The sequence below is a fragment of the Humulus lupulus genome, chromosome 8 (assembly GCF_963169125.1).
Source record: "Humulus lupulus chromosome 8, drHumLupu1.1, whole genome shotgun sequence".
Taxonomy (NCBI): Eukaryota; Viridiplantae; Streptophyta; class Magnoliopsida; order Rosales; family Cannabaceae; genus Humulus; species Humulus lupulus.
Window position 1 is genome coordinate 38,591,232 of NC_084800.1, and position 25,940 is coordinate 38,617,171.

General features: G+C 34.9%; 4 protein-coding genes, 1 long non-coding RNA gene and 2 other non-coding genes across 9 annotated transcripts; 5 read left to right on the top strand and 2 right to left on the bottom strand.

Annotated features, from left to right (window-relative positions):
* Positions 1–1,712: 1,712 nt before the first annotated feature.
* LOC133796879 (probable methyltransferase At1g29790) lies at positions 1,713–4,645 on the top strand. 2 transcript variants are annotated; one of them, XM_062234569.1, is made up of 3 exons: positions 1,713–2,226; positions 2,431–3,868; positions 4,321–4,645. In XM_062234569.1, the coding sequence occupies exons 2-3, from the start codon at positions 2,463–2,465 to the stop codon at positions 4,325–4,327; spliced, it is 1,413 nt and encodes a 470-aa protein (XP_062090553.1). In that variant the 5' UTR covers positions 1,713–2,226; positions 2,431–2,462; the 3' UTR covers positions 4,328–4,645. The 2 variants fall into 2 exon arrangements, with proteins under 2 accessions (XP_062090553.1, XP_062090552.1); XM_062234568.1 differs by having other exon boundaries at positions 1,713–3,868.
* Positions 4,646–7,639: 2,994 nt separating this feature from the next.
* Positions 7,640–9,938, top strand: LOC133796882 (reticulon-like protein B5). The gene is made up of 5 exons (XM_062234573.1): positions 7,640–7,955; positions 8,650–8,830; positions 8,959–9,100; positions 9,245–9,314; positions 9,394–9,938. Exons 1-5 carry the CDS (start codon positions 7,742–7,744, stop codon positions 9,555–9,557), a joined length of 771 nt encoding a protein of 256 aa, XP_062090557.1. The 5' UTR covers positions 7,640–7,741; the 3' UTR covers positions 9,558–9,938.
* Positions 9,939–14,373: 4,435 nt separating this feature from the next.
* Positions 14,374–20,522, bottom strand: LOC133796881 (golgin candidate 4-like). 2 transcript variants are annotated; one of them, XM_062234571.1, is made up of 15 exons: positions 20,029–20,522; positions 19,108–19,206; positions 18,898–19,026; positions 18,678–18,800; positions 18,296–18,431; positions 18,142–18,206; positions 17,776–17,943; positions 17,607–17,672; positions 17,278–17,424; positions 16,744–17,040; positions 16,559–16,624; positions 16,148–16,350; positions 15,912–15,966; positions 15,422–15,607; positions 14,374–15,080 (listed from the first exon to the last, which is right to left on the bottom strand). In XM_062234571.1, the coding sequence occupies exons 1-15, from the start codon at positions 20,245–20,247 to the stop codon at positions 14,730–14,732; spliced, it is 2,310 nt and encodes a 769-aa protein (XP_062090555.1). In that variant the 5' UTR covers positions 20,248–20,522; the 3' UTR covers positions 14,374–14,729. The 2 variants fall into 2 exon arrangements, with proteins under 2 accessions (XP_062090555.1, XP_062090556.1); XM_062234572.1 differs by lacking the exon at positions 20,029–20,522 and adding an exon at positions 19,770–19,799.
* A 253-nt stretch (positions 20,523–20,775) lies between these two features.
* LOC133796884 (uncharacterized) lies at positions 20,776–21,438 on the top strand. Its single transcript, XR_009875540.1, has 2 exons — positions 20,776–21,120; positions 21,269–21,438. It is a non-coding gene; the product is annotated as an uncharacterized LOC133796884 (long non-coding RNA).
* Positions 21,192–21,340, top strand: LOC133799196 (small nucleolar RNA snoR145). Its single transcript, XR_009876392.1, has one exon. It is a non-coding gene; the product is annotated as a small nucleolar RNA snoR145 (small nucleolar RNA).
* A 1,164-nt stretch (positions 21,439–22,602) lies between the features above and the next one.
* Positions 22,603–22,686, top strand: TRNAL-CAA (transfer RNA leucine (anticodon CAA)). Its single transcript has one exon. It is a non-coding gene; the product is annotated as a tRNA-Leu (tRNA).
* A 509-nt stretch (positions 22,687–23,195) lies between these two features.
* Positions 23,196–25,684, bottom strand: LOC133796885 (U11/U12 small nuclear ribonucleoprotein 59 kDa protein-like). Its single transcript, XM_062234574.1, has 8 exons — positions 25,518–25,684; positions 25,079–25,409; positions 24,870–24,953; positions 24,677–24,742; positions 24,483–24,555; positions 23,950–24,311; positions 23,715–23,755; positions 23,196–23,517 (listed from the first exon to the last, which is right to left on the bottom strand). Exons 1-8 carry the CDS (start codon positions 25,667–25,669, stop codon positions 23,457–23,459), a joined length of 1,170 nt encoding a protein of 389 aa, XP_062090558.1. The 5' UTR covers positions 25,670–25,684; the 3' UTR covers positions 23,196–23,456.
* Positions 25,685–25,940: the final 256 nt, after the last annotated feature.

A 25,940-nucleotide genomic window follows, 5' to 3' on the forward strand; every position in this document is an offset into this window, starting at 1 on the left:
TAATATTTTATCAAGCAACGTACAGAGACAAGGTGGGGTTATCGAACAACTTTATATCTTTGATCTTTTAAGCATATTACTAAAACAAACAAACAAACTACATATCTAGCGTACCATGAAAAACAGAGTTAATGTGAATTGTAGTCTGTTTCTATTGAGACCTTGGAGTCAACTTAACTACATTTCAACATTTAACACCAGAACATGTCAATCTACCACTGTAATTGCTTGTCCTATGTGCCTCCCATCATTCAAGTTTCAATATCAAGGACTTACGATGCATCATCATCATCGCCAGTATAATGCACGAAAGCTTACTATTTTACTTTAAAGAAGCCTAGATGAGCAGTGTACACTATACATATATATGGGTGAATAGTGATGAATTTGTCATTTGTGAAGGGAAATTTCATGTTACATAGTGATGATAGTGATAAAATTTGTAATATCACAACATAAGTTTTTATTCTAAATATATCACCACAGTATCAATTTTTAGAACAAAAATACATTTAACATTTAATTACTTTCTTTCTCTCTCAGTCTAAACTCTCTCTCTCTCTAACATCTCTCACACTCTCACCCTCTCTCTTTCTCATTTTAATTTTGTAGATCTTGAAAAAATACTAAAATTTAAAATAATATATGAATCTCTAAAGTTTTTGTCAAATTTTAGTGTAGAGCATTGAAATTGCATCAATTTTGCACTGAAGAAGCATAGTTTCAGCCAAAAATCTGGTTTTCGTGATTGCATCTCAAAAACATCGAAACACCATCGATTTTGTATAGAAAAAGTATTGTTTTGGCCAAAAATCAAGTTCTCATAATTAGATCGCAAAAACATCGAAACACTATCGATTTTGCATCAAAAAAATATCGTTTTGGCCAAAAATCAAGTTCTCATGATTGCATCGCAAAAACAGCTAAACAATATCGATTTTGCATCAAAAAAACATCGTTTTGGCCAAAAATTAAGTTTTCATGATTGCATCGCAAAAAAAATCGAAACATCATTAATTTTGCATAAAAAAAACATCGATTTTGCATTGAAAAAACAACGTTTTGGCCAAAATCAAGGTTTCATGATTGCATCGAAACACCATTGCAAAATCGATGGTGTTTCAATGCTTTTGTGATGCAAATCATGAAAACCTGATTTTTGGCCAAAACTATGTTTTTTCAGTGCAATTTCGATGCTCTGTACTGAAATTTAACAAAAACTTTGGAGATTCATATATTTTCACTCAAATGTCCGTTTTAGATTTTTTTTTTAATTTTGATATTTTTTTCGAGATCTACAAGATTAGTATGAGAGAGAGAGTGTGAGAGAATGAGAAACATTAGAGAAAGAGTTCATACTGAGAGAGAAATGAAATGTTTGAATGCTAAATGTATTTTTGTCCAAAAAATTGAAACTGTCATATATTAAGGATAGTAATTTATGTTGGTATTTTAAAAAAATTTACTATATTTTAGGACATATAAAGAATGAGAGAATGGTAGACGTTAGAGAGAAAGAGTTCGAATTAAGAAAGAAAAATGATGTTTGAATGTTAGATATATTTTTGTACAAACAAATTAAAGCTGTCATATTTGGAAAAGAAACTTATCTAGACATTTTAATTTTTTTTAAGGCATATGCCTTGAAATATCTCGTTGTGAATTGAACCAGTTACATAATGGTCATGCACCCGCGTTTTCATTATTTTTGTTCTCGGTCTTCAAATTATTAAAATGAAAAAGAAAAAAAAGTAGTCGTATAATTAAGAAAAGGGATGGCCTATAGTAGAAAATAGTGGTTGATTGTCTCGCACTTTAGGCAGTTCGTAGCCCATGATAATTAAAAATACACAGCTACTTTTATGCAGAATAATGTGCTTGGATTGTAGGACAGAGTGCGCTTGATTACAGGAGCTGACCACTTGTTTTTAAGTTGGACAGACTTCTTAATACGGGATCCAATACTTTTGCCCTTTACAAGCAAGTACCTACATTATATTTCCAGCAAAAATGGCGAAACAATTATAAAAATAAAATAAAAAAGCATATAAATACTATCTAAATATTAAGAATTTTCCCGAGAACAATAGGCTCTGATCTCAAGAACTTTGTCTTCAATTTTTTTTTAGTTAACTCTGACTATGACTTTCCAATCTCCATTTAAAAGTTTGTTTATACCAATGTCAAACTCATGGAATCTCAGCCTATGAACAAAGCCGATTTCAGGTAAATCATCATGTAGTTGCCCGTTACAGTCTTACTCATTCTGTATTCAACTGTTTCAACAGTCTGAGAAGTTAACATTTATCTGAAACTCTTGCTATAGATTAGATTATTATTGTTCATTTGTTTTATAGTATGTTCTATTTCAATCATTAAAAATCATTGGATTCGTAGTTCATCAAAAAATTCTGTTATTTCTACTTGTAGTGGTTTGCTTAGTTCACTTTCTTAAAAGAAATATGGCAAAGCAAAGTGTTGCATTGAAGTTAGGAACATGGAGAGGAATTCACAGTTCACTCATACTACTGGGCACGCTTAGTCTTCTCATTTTGGTCGCCACTTTCTCCAAAGTCTACTCTTTCAGATTACTCCTTCTATCTAATACCGTATGCAATCAAGAACCCAGCCGAAGCCAAATCAGGACCCAAATCCAAGTTCGAGAAACTCTTGATAAAGTTATTAAGAAGATCCAGACAGAGATTCAGGAGATTCAAAATAGACCAACTACAGAGTCTTCAATGAAACAAAATTCATTTTTGGCGGATATATTGGGTCTTATCGAGTCAGTTCAAGTATCTTTGCCTGAGATTCAAGAGAATTCTCAACTCAACCCTCCCATCAATCAAAGCCATCATTTGTTAGGATCCAAGCAACTATCTGATGAGCCAGAGAATCATTTTTTGATCGAAGAGATTCGTAAGTACGTGAAGATGAAACCCAATAGGCTAGGGAAGCAGAATTTCATGGGGGCTAATGGAACTTTTACAAGCATTGGCCATGCTTGTTTCGCCATGAGAAAAGACCTCGAAGAGTACATGGATTATGACGTTGGTGATTTCTGCAACGATGACTGGAAACTAGCCCAGAAGCTGATGGTTCATGGCTGTGACCCGCTACCTCGAAGGAGATGCTTCTCCAGAGCCCCGCAGCTATACGACAAGCCGTTTCCCATAGAAGAGTCGATGTGGAAGCTCCCAAACAACAGAAATGTCCGGTGGAGTCAGTACCGATGCAAGAACTTTACCTGCCTAGCGGCCAATTCCACTGGAAAGGGGTTCTTCAAGTGCGCAGATTGCTTCGATCTCTCGAATCACGAGATGCCCAGATGGGTTAAACTAGAGAATCCGAATGAAAACACTTCAGATTTTCTTGCACACCAAGTGCTCGAGCTAAAGCCTGGGGAGATTAGAATTGGATTGGATTTCAGCGTTGGGACTGGAACTTTTGCAGCCAGGATGAGAGAATTGAACGTGACTATAGTTACGGCTACTATCAATTTCGGGGCACCCTTTAGTGAGATGATAGCTCTTCGGGGACTGGTCCCACTCTACTTGACGATAAATCAACGGCTGCCCTTCTTTGAAAACACTCTTGATTTGATCCATACCACAAGATTTTTAGATGGGTGGATTGATTTTGTGCTGCTGGATTTTGTTTTGTATGATTGGGACAGAGTGCTTAGGCCGGGGGGTCTCCTGTGGATTGATAGCTTCTTTTGTTTGAAGGAGGATTTGGATGACTATTTGGAGTCGTTTAAGATGTTAAGATATAAGAAGCATAAGTGGGTTATAGTACCAAAACTTGATAAGGATGATCGAGAGGTTTTCTTTTCTGCTGTACTTGAAAAACCGCCCAGACCATTTCGGTAATTGCTTGCAGATTCTTTTTTGTTTTATTATTCATATATATATATATATATATATTTGTAAGTATTATGTAGTAACACGTCGATACCTTTGACTGTTTTAATAAGAACTTTAACATATTCTTTTTGAAGATAGTAAATTCTGAGTAGAATGTCCATGAGCGGTAAAGAACATAAGAATAAGGCTGTTTATGTGTATTCAATATTGCAATATGAGCTTTAAAAAAGGGAAGATAGTAATAAATACTTTTGTTGTCATAAGTTTTGTTAAAGATACATACCATATGAGAGAGTAATGTGCATGTCACAATTTTTTTTAAAAGAATACTACATACAACAGATTTTGTTTCAAAATTTATGCAAACTAGTACGACGAATGAGATAGCAGTAGTAGTCCTTAACAAATGATGTTACTTGACTGAGCTTATTCAGAGTCCAATTTTTTTCTCCAGAAGCTGAGAGCATTTATATTTATTATTGAACTTACTGCAATGGGCTTCCCAAACAAAACAAAGAACGGCGGGCCTCATAAGATGAGAAAATTCCGAACGGTATTGAGCCGTGGGCCTGAGACCATTATGCTTCAGCTACTACAGAGCTACACTGAAAAAGTAGAGTGGGGATGAAGTTTTCATTCTTGCAAGTTATATCAACATGTTGATTGTGACATATTTGTAAGTCCCGTATCTCTCGACTGGGCCAGCCCACAATTATAAAGGAAAAAAGTTGAGAACTACCTATTTTTTTTTTAGGAGTAGTTAACTAAAATTAGACACTAAATATATTTAGTTAAACTTTACCCATTATTATTATGAGATTTCCCAAATTACCTTTATTTGAGTACATGATTCAAAGTGTTGTTGTAATGTGTATTATATGTGTCATATTATAGTTAAATTAGAAATACATTCTAATTGTAGTGTGTTTAAGGAGAAAAAAAAACATGTAATTGAAGGAGTATAATGGGTACATTAACTGAAAATTTGGGTACTAAAATAAGAGTTAAAAATAGTATAAAGACTAATTTAAATGAATCATTTAAAATAGGTATAGGATCTAATTTCCACATCACATAAAGACTAATTTTCCCACCAAAGATTCCACATGCTCTAGAAAGCTCATTCTTTCCTTTTATTATTTATTTATTTATTTAAAGGTAAAAGCTAATTCTTTAAGATGGAATAACTGGGAGAGAGCGGGAGAGACTGATTTTTATTTTTATTTAGAATAAATAATATTTTTTTTCTTTTAACTTTTGACATTATTAGATTATGTCTTTTCAAATATACTTGAAATACAATTAGGTTGTGCTCCCTGTAATAATTTGCATAAAATAATTAGTATTTTTGTTCTCCAAACTTTGACAACTATTAAATTGTACCTTATTTAATTATAAAAATTTAAAAATCTATTTTTTTATTAATTCTTAAAAAGTTAAAGAAAAATTATTAAAAATTCAATAAAATACTAAAATCATTTAAATTAAAAATATTTTTAAAAGAAAAACTAAATTGTTACAATTAAAAAAAAATACATTCTCTTCTTCTTTAGTCTTTTTTATTAATTTTTCTAATTACTTTCTATTCTTTTATTTTTGCTCCCTAAATTCATTTTAAAAATTAAATATATATATAAAATATTATAAATTTAAAATATACTAATTTTAAAAGAAATATATAAAATTTAATTAATTAAAAACATTGGGAAAAAATGAAAGAATAGAAAGTAATTTAAAAAATATATTAAAAAAGAATAAAAAAAGAAGGAAATATGTTTTTTTTGATGGGTTTATACATTTTTGGACCCTGTGTTTTTTCTCATTACCTGTTTGGACCCTGTATTTTGACAAATTACTTTTAGGACCATATGTTTTGTAAAATGGTTAAAATAGAACCCTGAACTCGATTTTGGTCAATGCTTTCTCAACTAAAATCACAAATAATTTACCAAACTAACAATTGAGAACAAAAATAAAATCATTTTGCTTAAAAACTATGTTGTTATATTCAATTTTTTGTTCATCAAAATTGAGTTTAGGGTTCTATTTTAACTATTTTACAAAACATAGGGTCCAAAAAGTAATTTGTCAAAACACAGGGTCCAAACAGGTAATGGGAAAAAACACAGGGTCCAAAAATGTATAAACGTTTTTTTTATTTATAACAATTTAGTTTTTCTTTTGAAAAATATTTTAAAACTTAAATGTATTTAAATGAATTTGAAATTATTTTAATCTTTAATCGAATTTCATTTAATTTTGTAAGAATTAATTAGAACAATAGATTTTAAATATTTATAATTAAATAAGGTATAATTTGGTAGTTGTCAAAGTTTGAGGGATAAAAATACTAATTATTTTATACAAATTGTAACAGGAGCATAATTTGACCGTATCTATAGTTCAGAAAAAAAAAAATAACAAATTGTATATTTTAAGAGAAACAATATAGTAGCATTAAAAATTAAGGGAAAAAATGTTATGTATTATTTTATTTATTTATTACCATGGTCAGTGACTTTAATGGAGTACCACACCTTCGGGGGATATCATAAGAAATTATATGAGATGTCCTCAGTTAATCACCTTCATACACAACGAGCCACCCATCACTATGAATCAATTATTAAAAAAAGCATAGTTGTTGTATAAATATTATATATAAGATACTAATTGAAACTGCCTAGCCTTTTCTTGGCATACTCTTTTTATTTTATTTTATTAAATAGAAAGTGAGCACTAAATTAATTGGCGATTAAGAAATCCCTGTAATTCTCTAGAAAATTATGACCTTTGTCAATAAAGTCACGAGGGGGCATCATTTATTCATGATCTACCCTTTTCGATTCAATTTTCTTTGGCTTAACTTTTTTAAGTTTTTCTTAGAAGTATTTGTTGTGTTTCTATAACAATTTAAAATTAAGGACATATTTACATTAAAATGTGTTGTCGAATGCAGTGAATAATAAGGAATAAATGTGGTGCTAGTATTACATTAATACAAGTGTAAATTCTAGGCGACAATTTAACATTATAGAATTCATCTTATATTAGTACGTGATACAGATTTTACAAAATAATAATAATAATACTTTAGCTTTGAATTATTACAATTTTTCGTCTTTTTTAAAATTTAAAACTTTAGCAGAAAGTCCAACACAAAAATTGATAAAAATATATCTTCCAAAAGAGATAATTGTAAGGGAACAATATAGTTACTAAACTTTTATCAAACATAATTGAATGCAGGTAATTTATTTGTAGTAACTTTTAATATATTCAATCAAAACATACAGATATACTATATGATATTTTTATAATATTAAAGAGAAAAAAAAGTGAGATAATCAGATAAAACAATAAAGTCTCCATCGTAAATAAACATAGGAAATATCCTCCTGATAATGGACCTCCAAAACATTGACGTGGAGCCCACTAAAGCAGTGGACCCCAATGATGACGAGAAACAAACAAACACTGTGCCCTCAGCACTCTGGTCCCACCCACCCTTCACTAGATGACGCCACCTGTCCCTCCAGCTTTTCAAACTTTCTCAAATATCCACCGCCAATAGCCCTAGCCTCCACGTGCGAGCAGAACATCACAAAAGAGGAACCCCGTTAACTCTAACGCCGTTATCCGAACCAAATTTCGAATAGTTGGTCCCGCCACCGAGCCTCAGCTTCGGATTAAATGGACAAGATCAACCAACGGTCAAGATCTAATCACGTCTATTTCACCTTTTATATAGATGCCCCAAGTGAGCCTCAGCCCCAAAAACCCTACTATCTACTCTTGTTTTTATTTTATGTTTTTCGCGCAATTTCAGTGGTGACGTTTTCAGTGTATTTTGTTCGGATCGGATCGGAAAAACCATGGCAGATCACCCTGAGAGCACGGAGACGAAGTCGGAGTCTTTGATCGAGAAGATTAGCGAGAAGATCCAAGGACATGACGATTCTTCATCGTCGTCGTCGGACTCTGAATCGGAACAAGTGAAACCGGAATCTCCGTCGTCTGTTAAGGCCAAGATTTTCAGGCTTTTCGGACGAGAAAGGCCAGTTCACCAGGTTTTCGGCGGAGGAAAACGTAAGGATCGCTCTCACTATGTTGTTTTTATAGCGATTTGCTTTATTTTCTAGGTCTTTTACTATGTTGTTTAAGTTCATACTTCTAGATTTATTGCTTATAGAGTTTTAGACTGGTTTTTTGAAGCCTAAACTTTGTTTGGATTCCGAGGAAACGCAGATGATCAATTATGTTTGTTAATTGAGGAGTTAAATTATAGCACTAGTTGATTTTTTTTCAAGGGATTGCACTGTTGATTGAAAGGAATTATTGTGCGAATATGATTATCTGTTAGCGTGCTGATCTCTTTGATAATTTCAGTTGATATTCTTAGAATATCGTTGTATTAAAATAAAAATAAAACGACTAAAAGGAGTGGAAAGTTGAATATTCCTCCATTTAATAAAGAAATTATGAAATTTATTTTAATTTTATTTTGTTACAACGGCGTGTGAACAGCACAACCTTTGGTAATGGGTACTATTGCTTTTCAAAGCAACGCTACTAAACAAGTGTTTATTTATTGGAGTTTAAACAACAGCACAACCATTGGTAATGGCATAAATTATGATGCGTGTGTAAGTACGTTTTTAAATCTATAGTTGGCCTTGTATTTATCCAGGAACCGATTCATTCAACTACTGGAAGAATACCTTTCCTTTAACACAATTTTCAGCGAAATGTTAATGTTGTCTCAATATGTTGCTTGGTGCAGCTGCCGATGTGCTATTGTGGAGAAACAAGAAGATTTCAGCTAGCTTTCTTGGAAGTGTCACTGCAGCATGGGTCTTCTTTGAATTGCTCGAATACCACCTACTTACTCTTGTTTGTCACATTTTGATTGCCGCACTTGGGCTCTTGTTCTTGTGGTCAAAGGCACATACCTTTATCAACAAGTATGATATCATTAGATTTTAATTCGGATTCTTGTCCCTTTTTTGTTTTTTCTTCAGTCGACCATTATCTTCAGCTCTCTCTCTCCCCCTCTTCCTTTTCCTAATTGCAAACTCCTATGATATTACAGGACTCCACCTCGCATCCCACAAGTTCAGATTCCGGAAGACCCATTTCTCCAGGTGGTTTCTGCGCTTACTATTGAAATCAACCGGGGTTTTGCACTCTTGCGTGATATTGCATCTGGAAGAGACTTGAAGAAGTTTCTCATGGCAAGTGTTCGTTTCCATCAAGTTTCTGTGTAATTGAAATATCGCCTTCTAAGTTGATGTTGATTTAAATTTAATGTGTTCAACAACACAACCTACATGTTTCCGAGTAGCTTTTGATTTATCCTTTTTTTTTTCTTGTGGCAGATTATCGCTGGTTTTTGGATTCTTTCAATTGTGGGTAGCTGGTGCAATTTCTTGACCTTGTTCTACATAGGTACGATCAGAAACTCAATTAAGATACACCGTGTTTAGTGTTTATCGTGCTAAAAGCTTATCTTTGCTATTGAAAACAGCTGTGATTTTGCTGCACACGTTGCCTGTTCTCTATGAAAAGTACGAAGACAAGATTGACCCGTTGGCAGAGAAGGCAACATTTGAGTTGAAAAAGCAGTATGTAGTTTTGGATGCCAAGGTTTTGAGTAAGATTCCCAAAGGTCCTCTGAAGAAGTTTGTTTAGAGAGGGCTCTGCTTAGGCTTGCTTGGGGAGGCTGCCCCTGACATTTTGGTAACCTCATGGTTTTGTAGCTTGTGATGCCAAGTCATTTTCTCACATCGTTTCATAGGTCCCTTCTTGCTCGTCTGCACAATGCCTTTCAATGGGCGCCTACCTCTTCCTTTTGGCTTGGTTTGCTTTTGGTGATTGTGGTTTCAGCTTCCCTTTAAGTTGTAGAATTTATTTATATGCATTTTGTACTCAAGTTTTTAGAAAACAAGCACCGTAAGCATATTCGTATCCAATACAAGTTTATTAGCTGGATATTAATGGTCGCTTGTACATGGGTTGTCACTAAAATATTTTGAACAGTTGTGGTGTTCGAGCTTCTTTCTTTTTTGTAAACGCTATTGTATTACCAAATGAGAGAGAGCAAAAAGATGAATGAGAGAAAAAGGAGCCTAGAGTGTATTGCAAAAATAGAGAGAATGTATTCTAGGTTACAAAACTAATAAGCCAAGTCTTTCTTTTATATAGGTTATAAAACTATAGGGCAAAAGATATAAAATAACAATAATTAAGAAAAGATTAAAATGCCCTTAAATAATAACTCTAACACTCTCTCAAACTCACGATGCAGCAACAATAAGCATCAAGAGTTTGCCAACTAGAAATTGTTAGAAATTGAAAACGAGAAATAGAATGAGACTTAATAAAGAAGTCAACAATCTGTAAAGAAGAAGGAACAAAAGGCAAAGTGATAGTGCCAAGCTTGACAATCAATCTCGATGTGCTTGGTGCGTTCATGAAAAACTGAGTTGTGAGCAATCTGGATGGCTCTCTGATTGTCACAATACATAGGAGTGGGTTGAGAATGACATACACCCATATCTACAAGCAGCCATCTTAACCAAACAATTTCTTTGGTAGTAGATGACATAACGCGGTACTCTGCTTCAGTGGAAGATTGGGAGACAACAGTTTGTTTCTTACTTTTCCAAGAAATAAGAGAATCACTCAAAAAGATACAGAAACCAGTAACAGATTTCCGATCCGTGGGATCACGACCATGATCAGCATCAGAGTACGCACGCAGCTCCAAGGAACAGAGTATGCACGCAACTCCAAGGAAGAAGTGGAGGGAAACAAACTTCTCCATGATTGTGAGGGACCCCAGGAGGAGGAACCATGTAGACCTCTTCATGTAAATCGCCATTCAAGAAAGCATTCTTAACATCCAGCTGAGATATATTCCACTGACGAGCAGATGCAACTGCTATAAGAGCACGGACAGTAGTCATTTTTGCAACAGGAGCAAAATTTTCCTCAAAATCCATACCATACTGTTGAGAAAATCCCTTAGCTACCAATCTAGCTTTGTAGCGTTCAACAGACCCATCAGACTTGGTCTTGATTTTATAAACCCAACGAGAACCAATTGTATGTTTACCAGGAGGTAAAGATACCAAATCCCAAGTATCTGTCTTGTGCAAAGCTGAAAGTTCCTCATTCATAGCATGCTGCCAAAGAGGGTCAGTAACTGCTTCTTTATAGGATAAAGGCTCAGAGAGGCAATGAATAGACGCTAAAAACGAAGTGAAAGGGATAGAATAAGACGAATAAACAAAATGTGGTAGTTTAGTAGACTTACGAGTGCGCTGAGGATAGCGAGGAGGATCTACAGTATCAGAAGGATCTAGAACAGCTGTAGGCGGAGGTGTTTCAGAAATGTCAGCCTGCGAAATACCAGTATCAATAGCTCGAGACCTGCGAGAGTAATGAAGTGGAAAAGGGACTATAGGAGCAGGAGAAGATTCAGACTCTACAATTTGAGGAACTTGAGGAGAAGAGGTACTTGTATGCTCACAAAAAGGATCAATATGAATAAGATCTGATTTGGTAAGTTGTGAGTAGTGCCAGGAATAGAAAAGAAGGGTATATGCTCAAGAAAAACAACATGGCGAGATACATATAATTTTTGAGAAGTTGGATCAAAACAACGATATCCTTTTTGGCCATCACCATAACCAAGGAACACACAAAGTGCAGAGCGTGATGACAGTTTTGTACGCTCTACACTAGGACGAAGAACAAAGCAAGTAGAACCAAAGACTCTCAAAGAAGAATAATCAGGAATATGTCCATATAGTTTTTCAAAAGGGGACAAACCTGAAGTGATTGAAGATGGAATCTTATTAATAAGGTTGACTGCAGTGAGAACTGCTTCTCCCCAAAACTGACTAGGCACAGATGAGGACAACAAAAGAGAACGAGCAGTTTCAATAATGTGTCTATGGTTTCTTTCAGCAACACCATTTTGTTCAGGGGTATCTATACAAGAAGTTTGATACACAGTTCCATCTAAAGCAAGCAAATTATAGAATTTATTTGAAGTATATTCACCACCTTGATCACATCTAAAACATTTAATAACAGAAACATGTTGAGTTTTTACATAAGCTCGAAAACGAACATAAATATCATTGAAATCAGAACGACATTTCATTAGAAAAACCCAACAAAATCGAGTGTGATCATCGACAAAAGAGACATAATATCTAGACCCTCCTTTTGTAGCAATATGAGAGGGTCCCCACACATCAGAATGAACTAAGTCAAAAGGTGCAACAGAACATGAAGTACTTTTACTGAAAGGTAAAGCAGAAAATTTTGCAAGTTTACAACCACTACAATCAGAAATATCATGAACTTGCAAATCTCCTTAGGTTCCTGTAGAAGCTAAGAATCTTAAACGGGAAGCTGAAACATGACCAAGGCGAGAGTGCCATAAATAAAAACTAGACGATGATGGAGACAATCGAAAGGAAGACAAATCAACACTAGGAGCTGCAAATACTGGTAATCTCAGCTCATCCAAAACATATAAACCCCCCCGCCTACGGCCGGTCCCAATCAGCTTCTGAGACTGCGGATCCTGCACATGAAAAGAGGTGGAAGAAAAAGACACTGAGTAACCAGAATCACACAATTGACCAACAGATACAAGGTTTAGTGAAAGCTTAGGAATATGGTAAACATTAGGAAGTGATAAATGATGACTGACAACAGAACCAACACCTGCTAATGGCATAGGAGTACCATCAGCAGTCATGACAGGCACAGATGATGCAGGACACAAGGAAACAAAAGATTTCGAATGTGGAGACATATGGTGCGAGGCTCTAGAATCTAAAATCCATGTAGAGGATGTCATACCTGAAGAGCTAGTAGGGGCTAACCTACCGAAGAAGAGGCGGACATGGCATGTGGTTGCATGGTAAGAAACTTCTGAAACTGTTTTAAGAGGGCAGCAAGAGTAGGATTGGAAGATGAGACCCCAAAATCATGCGAGTCAGATGGAGGTACATTAGCAGCGACATTAAATTGTGGAGGTTGTGAGTGGTTGCCAAACTGTGGTTGGCTACCATAATGAGGCGGTTGATTACCGAATTTAGGAGGTCTGAGTTGATGTCTCTGTTGCTGAGGTGCACGATTTACTAATTTAGGACACTGAGCCTTCTAGTGACCTTTTTGTTTGCAAAAGCTACATTCATCAACTCCAACCTTTGTGTGAGGTTTATTCTCATGGTGAGTAAAGTGTCGAGGAGGAACTACCAAAACAGAGGGACTGGGTGCTGGGAGGATGCCTTTTCCTGCTTGAGACTTAAGACGAATTTCATCTGCCAACAGTTCACTAACTACTGAATCAACTGAAGGAAGTGGAGAACGATGCAAAATAGAGCCACGGAGTCCCTCAAAGTCATCACGAAGTGCCATCAAAAACTGAACCAATCGTTGTTCCTCCCTACGAGCAATATATGGTGCAAAAGCTCGTAATTCTGCAGATTCAGTAAGGGCCAATTGATCCCATAGATCTGTCATAACTGAATAGAACTCTTGAATACTCATATCTTTCTGTTCAAGAGCTCTAATATCTGATTCTAATTGATATTGCTTTGCAAAGTTAGATTGAGTATACAGCCTTGCAAGATGGTCCCATAGTTGTTTATCCAAGTAATGATTTTTGAATTATCTACTTCCCAATTTTCTAGCAAAGTTGCATAAGCCGCTTTGTCATTTGTAGGTTTAACCAAAGTTCCAGAAACATAACCCCACATCTTTTTCCCTTTCAATTTTTTTTTCATCACATAGTTCCAATAAGAATAATTCTTTCCATCTAACCTCACACTAATGGATTGAAGGGAATCATCTCTATTACTTGCCATTTCAGAAACAAATTTCCAAATGCTATCTCAGACAAAAGTTCTCAAATTCTGCAATCTGACGAAACCCTAAAATTTCAGAATGAACACGAAAATCACATACCGAGTTACTGCAAAGACACAATCCATAAAACCTAAACGAGAGATAGCAAAAATATGAATTTAGAAAAGGGAGGCTAGAGTGTACTACAAAAATAGAGAGAATGTATTCTAGGTTACAAAACTAATAAGTCAAGCCTTTTATATAAGGCAAAAGATATAAAATAACAATAATTAAGAAAAGACTAAAATGCCCTCAAATAATAACTCTAACAGTATTCAATGCTTTCTCCTTATTTGTAAGCTTTGGCCGGCAGACGTTTACCTTAGAGTAGAGGCCTGTTGAATTTTTGTTTGCTTTATTCAGTGAGAATTCAAAGAGTTCCGGGGAGGTTTTAAATGAATTTTGACATTTTAACGATGCGTTCCTGTATTTTATGTTTCAATCAACTCTCAACTCGTGATAAATTTTGGGGTAAGACAACTCTTAAAGTTCACTTTGACCGAAGAGAAAAATAGTCCAGCATCTACTATCCCCTTAATACGCAAGCTCTGGCACAGATTTGGTAAAATAATCATGAAATGAAAAGGAGCCTTGAAATTAAAATTTACGAGGCAAAATAATTACTCGAAACTTGTCCTCTTCGGTAATAAATACATAAATAGAATGAAGCAGCACACCACTTAAGGTCTAAGAATATATTTATGTTGGTGTATATGATCTCTTGAGCAGTTCAGAATCCAGATAAGCTTTTTCCCCCAATTTAAACGGGAAAGAAATATCAGGCCACTCAAACAAAAAATACCAGGCAACTCTGATGAAACTCATTCGTATGAAGAAAGAATTGAATGAACAAAGATTACGGGCTATAATGTCAACAAATATTTAATCTATACCTCTGATTAATTACAAAATGCGGAAATATTTTCATATTCAATATCTGTTGAGCAGTCTATTGCTTTGGAAATTGCTCTCTGATGACGAGAGAGGAACTGTTGAGAACTCGGAATCAGAATGTTCAGAGTTCCCACTATTACCTCGGTAGGGAAAAGGGCTTGTGTTGTTTTGGCTTGGGAATAAACTTGTCCTCGAAAAACCAGATGCAGTAGAAAAGGAGTTTGTTCTATTGTCAGGCTTGGGTGGAGACATATTTTCTGCCATGTTTGTACTTCTATGTAACTCTTCCTTGTCCTGTCCGGAAGAAGCCGCAGCATCCATGGCCTCCCTTCTCTCTCTTTCTTCACTTTCCTTGAGAAGAAAATCAACCCACAGATCTGCAAAAGACTGAAAGAAATGGATAATATGAGACGACATTGACATTGATTGTGAACATTGAGTTGGTAACTAATCAATAGTAAATGCCAACACATATCTATGAAGTAGGCCGCTTTTTCTTTTTTTGTGTAGAATGCTGATTAACATTTTTAGTATCAAAGTGACAAACATTTTAATTTAAAGGCTGTCAATTTTGCCCATTCCAAGTACCCTATACCAAAATCACAGCACCCTGGTAGAATACCCTTTACCATGAGCTAGATTGCAACAAGTTTTTTAGTGCACACTAATCAAAATGCACTTTCATATAAACCAGAGATTGTCTTTCTGCGACAATAAATTCTCATTACCTGGTTATCAGTTGCTGCATTAGCAGGTACTTGGCCAGAACCTCCCCCCAAGATGCCACCAACCAGGCGGCCAGGTAGACCCAAAACTCCTCGTACTACACCTTGTCCTCCACCTTGTTGAGCAACACCTATTCGCTGTTTATCTTCATCAGTGAAACCCAGCATTCGAACCATAAGATCCAAAACCTGGAGACCCACGTGCATAATGAAAACTACATTAGCCTGGCTGGCTGTTGGAATTTTTTTAGAGAATCTTTCATCAATCATAAAAGAAAAACTAGCTGAAACTATCAATATTTCCTTAAACAACAGCACAATCAAGGTGCTAATTCTGAGGGCAAAGTGAATAGCAACCAGTACTAGGTTATGTCCCTTATCCATATGTAAGACATTCAATTATGGGCCCACATTACCATACACATAAATGAAAGAACAACTATTTCGTAATACTCTGCATTCTAAAACATTTATTTATTATAGATTTCCGTACCTCCTTGCTGTAGTTTCTTTGGAAATAAGTAACCAGTAATTTGATCACAATGCGTCTGCCAAAACAATCAGTAGTTATAAAAGAAAACAATAAATTTATCAAGCAGCATGAAATGTAGAAAAAAGTAATTCAGAAATCCAAAGTCATTTTGGACAGACTCGCAGAGGCTGCATGAGCTATTCATTTTGGTTGCCATGTAATATGTGGAAAAAAAATTATTCCAAGGAAATTCCAACCTGTCAACAAGGAAATCTGAATCTACTGACATCCTATTAAGCCTGGTCATGCTCTGCTCAAGAGCTCGCCGTAATTTTGCATTGTCTTCCTCTAGTTTATTTACTCTGCCCTTCCAATCGGTGAGGTTCCTTTCAGCTTGCAAAAGCGTAGACAAAATTTCATCATTTTCCCTCTTTGACACCTCAGCTTGAATATCTGCATTCTGTGAAGAGAAGAAAATTTTAACTGGCAGAAACACAGGGAGGAAAGGTGGATTTACAAAGTTTGAATCAGAAATAGTACATGCAGCAACACAGTTACTGTTGCACCAACATATAAATGCAATGCAGTTCCATATGGAAGAGAATAGATACAATACTCAAATAAAATGGAAAAAGACGTATACAATAGAGCAAGGATGAGTTTATTACTTTCAGCAGTTCAGAGAGCTTCGCCACTTCCTCTCTAGCATGAGCCAAATCTCCTTCTAGATGTTCCTGTTAAAAAAAATGATCATACTAAAATCAAAAGCTGTGACCTGCACACTAAAAAAATGCTGGAACAGCATATTCATAAATTCTATGAGAGAAAAGAAACAAGATTATCATTTGTTTACCTTAGCTTCAATTTCAGCATAATACTGGCCAAGAGCAGTTTGAAGATTTATAAGTTCAATATTTTTCGCTTCTATGGTGCTCATACAGTTTGTAAGTTTCTTATTAAGGTCATCAATAAGTTCCTTTGACTTCTGAATTTCATTGTTGGTGGTCACCTTGACTTCCTCGTGATTTGCCATTGCCTGCTTCAGTGTCTTCTCTAAGTATAATATATGTGCCCTTTGGCGTTCATTGGTTTCTCGTAGTTCTTCAATAATTTTGCTGTCCTCGTCCATTTTTTCAGATTCCTCAGATTCCTATTTAACAACAAAGCAAAAACCACTGTCACTCCTGAGATACTCAAAAAAAATATAATTATTCACATGTAGCATTAGGAAAGAAAGAGGCACTGGTCCCTAGTTTCAAGTTATTTTGCAGGTTAAACTGCAAATATTAAAGATGGAAGGTTTAATTCTACAATCACGTTAATTATGTGAGTCTTTGCACAGATTCAACAAAGGAAAAGGAAAACTTATGTACAACAAACAGACAACCTTTTCTAACAAATGCTGTTTAAGACGCGTCAACTCTTGTATGGCTTTGTCCCTTTTGCGCTGTGCTTCCTTTATCTCTCCATCCAGTTTTTGTAGAGATAGCTCCATTTCTTCCTTTCCAGTAAAACTTGCTGATGACTCTACCTTCTGCCGACAAAAGACAAATTAGGTGAGGGGTTTACTTGACATGATCACATAATGTTCATGATAAGAAAAGGAAGAGTAGAAAATTTTACTAGTAAAAATTATCACAACATAGAGCATACAATCATTTGAAGAAGAATGAGGAGCTAGAATTGTATAATTGTTACCACATCCAAATTACTAACCAGTGATTTTTCGTCAATTGGCGTCCTGCTCATTTCCCTAGTGGCCTTAAGTTCATTCTTCTCCATCTACAAAATGAGATAGTATTGTAATGCATTCCAGAGCCCAGAGCAGTAAAAGCAGTGATACACACTTTTTCCATAAGCATTAATCAAGGATAATACAACTAACCTTAAGACTAGCATTTTCCTTTTCTAGAGTTGCAATAGATCTTTTTAAGTTCTCCACGATGTCATTAGCACCTTCAGCTTCCCTTCTATTCAGCTCCATTTGCAATCGTTTTACCACGGATATTTTCTCATTCAGCTCATCTTGTACTTTGTTTGACTTGAGTGAGGACTGATTAATGAATAAAACATTCCATCACAGAAAAGGCATGTTCAGAGAACAAAAATAGAGGTGGAATAATGTAGACACTAAAAAATGAGGACCAAACTTACCTATAATAATTTCTAAAATATTTTTCAGATGGTGTTTATGTGCGTAATTTTGTTCACTAGATACTAAATTATCTTGTGTACCAAGTTTCAAACTCACCTTGTCTTTTTCCATTTTTAGCAATTTGAGCTCCTCCCGGAAAGATTCATTCAGTTTTTTTTCCTCTGAGATTAATGGGGAAAAGAAAAACACGAGACATCAGATGACAATATGAAATCCTTCCCAATTGTATATTCAAAGTTTAAATCTCCACCTTCTAATTTGAGTTGTAAATCAGAATGATGATCACGTTCCCTTTCAAGTTCCAATCGCAATTGTCTAATCTCAGCAGTGGCCTGTACTGCAGCAGCTGACGACCTATTTTTCTCTTCTAGCAAATCTGCAAACTCCTAGAGGCATTCATACATCTGTTGTCAAGTTTATTCATCATTAAAAAAATAAAAATAAAAAATAAGAACAGAAAACCTAAAGATATAGACAGTCAAGATATTTTGAACAGCTAGGACAGCTATTTTTGTTAAGACAAGCAAGCATGAAGAAATCAATCTGGAACTTCAAGCATCTAGACCAAGCGGAAAACCAAAAAGGATAAACAGAATAAGAGATGCATTACTCTGAATGACATCAGAACGAACCTCATTTGTAATTCCATTGTTCATTCCATCCTGTTTAGAGACAACACCATTATTTACTTGATTTCCAGAATGTCTGTTTTTCGCTTGACTTGTGAATTTATGCTGTCGATTGGGTGAATTCTCCTGCAAAAGTACCAAGTTAACTTAGACATTACCTCATCAATCATAACACGTTTAATGCTTTTACGAAGGAGATAAAAGGGTGAAGGCAAAGAACTACCTTCAAAAAATTTGCTCCATTTGTTGAGACCTTATGACTTTCATTTCTAGACACATTTAAAGCTGCAGCAGTTGATTCCAAATTATGTTTCAATGATCCATTTTCTTTATTCAGTCTGGAAATTTGATCCTGTAAAATGCAAGGGGAATGTCAAACAAATGTCAGGCAGCACATAACAGCTAATAAAACCCCATTACATCTCGGATGTACCTCTTTCTCCTTTAACAAAGCTGCGTAATTTATTGATAGTGCTTTAATTTCTGCTTCCGATTCCTGAAGCCTCTTTATTTCTGATTTGTACTGGTCAATCTTTAACCAAAAATAAAAGAAAGAAACTCAAGACAAAAACTTTGAAAAAAAAACACATATTCGAAAAAGTAATTCACATCAGATGCAAGTAAAAAAGAAAATGAAAAAGCGTAATAACCAGAGATCCCTCAGCTGCAATCCTCAGGCACAATGCTATTTTTTTCCAAGTGTTATAAATTCAGCATCCATTATCTCTATAGAAGTAGACAACTACTAAATTCTTTTCCAGATGTTACAGATAAAGCTTGTAATACTCTAAATACGAACTACAGCACAACATTATAAGTAGAAAATGTGCAGTATTTTTTCTGAGTAATACAACAATATGCAGACGTAAACTTATAAACTAAATTAACATAAACGCAATAGAAGTGCAGCATAAGAACTCTTGGATAACATGTTTTTTCCCGTCACCAGCACTTCTTTTTTTTCGTTTTTAAAAATGCAATGTAGGGTGAAGATATGCTCAATATGTTGTTTGAGAAAATCTACAAGATGATATAAAGCATCATCAGCGTCTCTAAATTTAACAAGTAGATGTATATTTATAAAGGTCAGCTCACAATTAGACTTAGCATTTGGAAACGCAAGGCCACCTTATCTCAACTTCAGGATCTACATCTCAAAATTTATCGAAAGGATTAAATCCAAATGAGGGCAAAGAAACTTAAATGATTAAGAAATTAATTTCCAAATAAAGCATAACTCAAATCCTATAACACAGACAACCAAACCAAACATTCACATACCAAACCAAATTTCTTCAAATTTGAAAAAATACAAAGGTCTCAAACCAGATTACCGAAAGAGCCACTGGCTTACCTCAGGACTTGCAGTAGGGGAATCGATTCCGTTCGCTAGCGGCGAGCGAGAAGTTGACTTGGAATGCGCAAAACTGTGTGAATTTCTCCGATCAAAGACTGGCGACGCCTCGCCTCCATTGACACCATAGATCTCGAGCTCGTCATCATCTTCATCGTCATGCACATCCTGTGCGATCTTATTCAGGTTCTCCTTCAAATTTTCTATCGAACTCCACATCGTTCTTTCTCCCAAAAAAAACCTCTTGCCGCCAAGATTCTCTCAACCAGTATATGTATATATATATATACACACACAAAGTTCAGCCCCAACGCTCTAAATTTGAGAAAAACCGAAGACTCGTGTGTTTGCTAATAGAGATAAACCTTAACGGCTGAAATTAGGAATTGGCAGTGTGCATTAAAATTGAAATTTGGTTAGATCTGATTGAAGAGAAAAGAGGGTTGGGTTGGAAGGAAGGATTGGAAGAGGATTGGGATTTCAGTGTCACATGAAAATTAATAATAATAATAATAATAAATTAATTTAATAGTTGGAGGACACGTTATGTCACTAACTAGACTAGGCCTATCAGCCTCCAATACTTGGCCCGTTTCCTCTTAAATCTCGATGTTAAACGTTTCACATGCTTCATTTTGGGCCAGGCCCAGAACCAATAAAGTCCACTCCCCTAAGCCCAAAAAAAGTATTATCATCCCACGGCTAAGATCCAATTAGACTTACGCTTTTACTATATATAATCGCGAGTGACTCTTAGTTATGATTAAGCTTCCGGCAATATTATAGCCGAATTCTAGGGTTTTATCTTTTGTAGCCGTCTTTTTACGTAGGAATGTCAATTTTGCTCTTGTTTCTTTTGGATGCGATGAAGATAAATTTTTAAGAGGAATATCGTAGATTGCTTTGGCAAGATGAATATGTATTTCGGTTCGTATTCACTGAGCATCAGTGTTGTCATCTTCTTTATAGTTCTATTTTATTTTTAATTAACGAGGGACCTATGGAGAGAACGCTATAAATCAGTGCGTTTTTTACCAAGTTTGCCTTCGGAAATAGTATCGAAAGCAAATCGCCGACTTTCATACCTCTTTCGTATGTTTTTCGGTTTTATTTTCTGAATTTATATTTTCGAACATTTTTTTATCAATTTGAAATTTTAAAGCAAGCGAAGGTCCCAGCGGAGGGGGATGGACTCTTTAATTGAGGCCTCTCTAACATATAAAACATTAAACCTTCGCAGATTCATGAGCCGAATCGTAGGATGCCCAGAATTTCTGTTTCCGGAACATCTTGAACCCTCGGCTAAATCTCAAGTCTGTTTCATATATTTATATGTACTAGATCCAAAAACTTGCATTTGTTTATTTTTATTTATATAATTTGTATCATGAACAATTAAAACAAAATATATTATCATTTTTTTTAAATATATGTATGTAATATCATAATTTTTTAACACAAATGATAATTTTTTATATATAATTATAATATTTAAATTTATATTAAATGTGATTTTGTATTATAATAATATTCGAATATAGGATTATATATTATTATTATTATAATATTTAATTTTAAAAGTATATTCTTTTAAATATTTAAAATATTAGGAAAAAGTTAACAAAACAAACCAAGAAGGTTAAATTTGAACTCGTAATCTAAACATTAGAGAATTTGCACTTTCAACTTAAATTGGCAATTGGGATTCTATACCAATACTTGTAATTTTCAAAATCCCACTATGTGAATCATCATTATCTACTTCTACGGATTCTTTATCATTTTTTATTACCATTTATGCCTGCCAATGCAAATACCAAACAATTAAGCAAAATAAACTAAATTGGATCACTCACAACTACATAATATAGTATGTCACAAAGAAATGTTCATTGAATCGAAAACATACATTGATTTCGCAAGACTGCGAGTGTCGTGTAAATCTTTGAGGCTATTAAGGATGTTTCGGGTTTCCCAAAAGACACTCATTCTTGGTTGATTAGGGGGTACCATAGGGAGCCAAGGAGGTTGTACGTTAGGTTGAAAGGGAGTCGAATCAATGACTACAAAAAAAATCTCATCTAAATTAGTTATGAATCCTAAGTAAGCATTGTGAAAATTTTGAAATTACGTAATTTGACTGATAAGATAAGAGGACATATGAAATTGGAATTATATAATTAGGTGTCAGGCTAGTTGGGAAATTTTAAAACGAAATAAATAAGAATGGTATGTGCACACTGCCACGTTTATGTAATGTAATGTTTGTGTATATATTTTGAGTGCACATATCATTATTTAATAAATAATATTTGCTTGAATAAATAAAAAATTTAGAATGTTGGAAAAAGAACTAATACTGCTGTTACGACCTATGACCGACGAGCACTACTTGTTGACACTTCTCCAAATCTCCAGAAATACGAAATAAAGACTATGTAGAGTTTTCCCAGAAATGTAGCAAAGCTCCAATTTCATCGAATACTCCCTATGTATGTAGAGAAACGCATCAATTTTTTTTTTTCATAAATTATTTTATTGTAAGATTTTAAGTTAGAGAATAACATACATCTAGTCAGGATGGTCGAGTGGTCTAAGGCGCCAGACTCAAGTTCTGGTCTTCGTGAGAGTGCGTGGGTTCAAATCCCACATCTGACATTTTTTTTTACGCATAAGCACTAAAAGGTCTGTAAACTATTCGCGGATGCAAAGTCTGTGATCAAATAGCCTGCGTAAATGGAAAGGCCATGACAACAATATGAGATTTACCCTAGCAGACATGAGTTCAAATTGATGGCTCTACAAGGATTGGAAACATTAGAAGGTCTAATGATTTGGTTGGCTTTGCTGTTTTGCAAATTGGAAGACTACTGCTATTCTAAGTTGTGTTTGAATCTTTTTCATTTTGCATATGCGAGGGAAATAAGACCGACGGAAGTAGACTTGATTTTTAATGTTTAATTTTTAATTCAACAAAACATTTAATGATTCTGTCAAAGCTAAGTTAAGACTGCTAGCAATTTAATAGAGGGAGGAAGGCCAAAGCTAATGTTCAATAAGGTTAACTCTTGAATCCTAATTGTCCAGCAATGTAGAAGTCCTCATTGAAAACTTACATGAGAATCTTGAATTTTGGACCTTCAAAACTACTTGGGACTCATAGAGACTAGAGAATAAGACTCCAACAAATCTTTATAATTCAACATTTTTCATATGACCATGGACTTTGATGTTGTAAGGTGAAGTAACTTATGCGCAAATTTAAAGTTAGACTCGATCGATCATCACAAGTAAAAAAAAAACATTATCTTGGTGTTCCATACATCTAGAACAAACACAAGGGAATTGATTTGATACAACAAACAAAACTGTCAAACAATCCCATATCCTTTATATGAGTCGGTTGAGTATCATTTTGACCTCATCAGCTACGAAGCCCAAATCTCATTCGCAGGAGGTGGCGGTTGAACCCAGTGCCATGGTATGCGGCTGCACAAATTCCATCAAAGTTGAAATGAGACATTTTCTTAGGTGATGCAGCAATTAACATTTAGTTAACTAACCTTCAAATTTAAGTAATTAAAAATGTAAGAGGAATGAACAAAAACAATATATTCGCAGCAAATGAGCTAGAACTGCCATTTTACTCATTGAGCAAAAAATAGAATTGAAATCGGCATCCCTACCTTCCTCCTGGTTTTATGTAGGCATCCCATGTTCTTCTCACCTGCATATATTATATATATTCATTAAGATATAGACCAGATCAAAGAAATACTAAAAGCCAAATACAGATATACATGCTAATGGCTAACAAAGAATTCCTTCACCATGGCCCTTAAAGAAGCCAAGCATCACATCCATTCCATGAAATAAATCGAGATAAGAAACAATGATTCAGTATAAAGAAGTCTGTATCACCTCAATAAGGGTGCCTATATCAGTATTGCTCCCATGATAATAGTGATAGAATTCAATTGGGAGGTTTGCAACAGAACCATAGACTTGTGTCTCTAATGCTTGCTTCCCAGATTCTTTCTCCATGTTCACATTAGAGTTCTCATGATTTTTCACCAGAGCGTCCTGATTGTTGTCTTCCCTGGGGCTTATCTCTTTTGATTCAGGCCCAAGATTATAGGTCGCTTTCCTAGATTCTTCAGCAGTTGCAATGGCACCCTTTGCAGCCTCTGTATCAGCTGCTGCAATTGCCTGACGCTCCTCTTCCTCCACTGCAGCTTGCACCCTCTCAAGAAACTTGTCATCCTCCTCAGGAAGAAAATGATCTGCATAATAATATTGTATGGTAAAGACATTCTTATTGGAAGAAAAAGAAGTCGAGTTAGGAATTTGTTAAGGCCTGGCCAAAGCGAGCTTACTTCCTATCACACAATATTGTATACATTAAAAATAAGCATACACATGGAAGAAATAGAAAGAAAAGTAAACCACCAAACCTTGTTTTTTCAATTTTTGAATCCTAATTGAACATAACTCTTGCAGTTTCTCCACAATCAATACCAGCTCAAGCTGCAATATGAAATTAGCTGTCAAATTTAGTTAAGTGAACAGGGGAGCATGTTGTTTTGAAATAAGAAGCTCCAATATCTGGTCCAACATCGATAGATTTAGCAAGTCCACAAATTCTAACCTCAGATTCTAGCCTCTTTCTCTCCTCTTTCGCTTTCAGCTTTGCAATCTCTTTCATCTTCTCCACCTAAAATCCACATGCCAAAGTTAGTGGCAGATAAAATTGCAGAACATAGAAAAATGCCTAACAAGAAGAACTAGTGATTGTATGTTAACCCTCAACAATACATGTCCAAAACAATATAGTCCAATACCTTGCGTTTTGCAATATCATTGGAAATTTCCCTAGCCCTCCACTCATCAGCTTCTTGATCAGCTTGGTCAAACCTTTCATGCTCCTATGATCGTCACAGAGAGAGTAAATGGATATACAACCAACATAAGCAACAAACAGATACCTATTCCTAGAAGAAAGATGTCAAAAGCCTGTAGGAAAGCTTTAAAGCAAGTTCACTAAAACCACCTTTGCAATCATTTCTGCAATGAGCTTCCTCTTTTTCTTCCTCCAACACTTATTTCGTTTCGACTTCTTCATTTTATTAGATAACCTGATAGCTGCACATTTTTCCTCCCATGGAGACATTTCATCATTTATCACCCTAAAGGGTTCAATTTGAGCTCTTAATCTAAACATCAGAGAATTTGTCGTTTCCACTGAAAGTGACACTTGGGATTCTATACCAATCCTTCTATCTTTCAAAATTTTAAAAATCCCACTATTTGAATCATCATTATCTACTTCTAGAGACCCTTTACCATCTTTGATTACCATCAACATTTCAAGTTCTTTACTCCTACAAATGCAAATCCCAAACAATTAAGCAAAAGAAACTAAATTGGATTACTAACAATGACATAATATAATATGTCACAAAGAAATGTTCATTGAATCGAAAACGTACATTGATTTCGCAAGACTGAGAGTGTCATGTAAATCTTTGAGGCTATTAAGTACGGTTCTGGTTTCCCAAAAGGCACTTGTGCTTGGTTGATTAGGGGCTACCATAGGGTGCCAAGGAGGTTGTACGTTAGGTTGAAAGGGAGTTGAATCCATGACTACAAAAAAAAATCATCTAAATCAGTTATGAACCATAAGCAAGCATTGTTAAAATTTTGAAATTATGCAACTTGACTGATTAGATAAGATAAGACCTAAAAAGAGGACATATGAAAATCGAATTATATAATTTGGTAGCAGGCCAGTTAGGAAAAATAATATTTGCTTGAGGAAATAAAAGTTACAGAATGTTGGGAAGAGAACTAATATAGATGTTATGATCGACAAGCACTGCTCTGCTTCTATTTGTTGACACTTCTCGAAATCT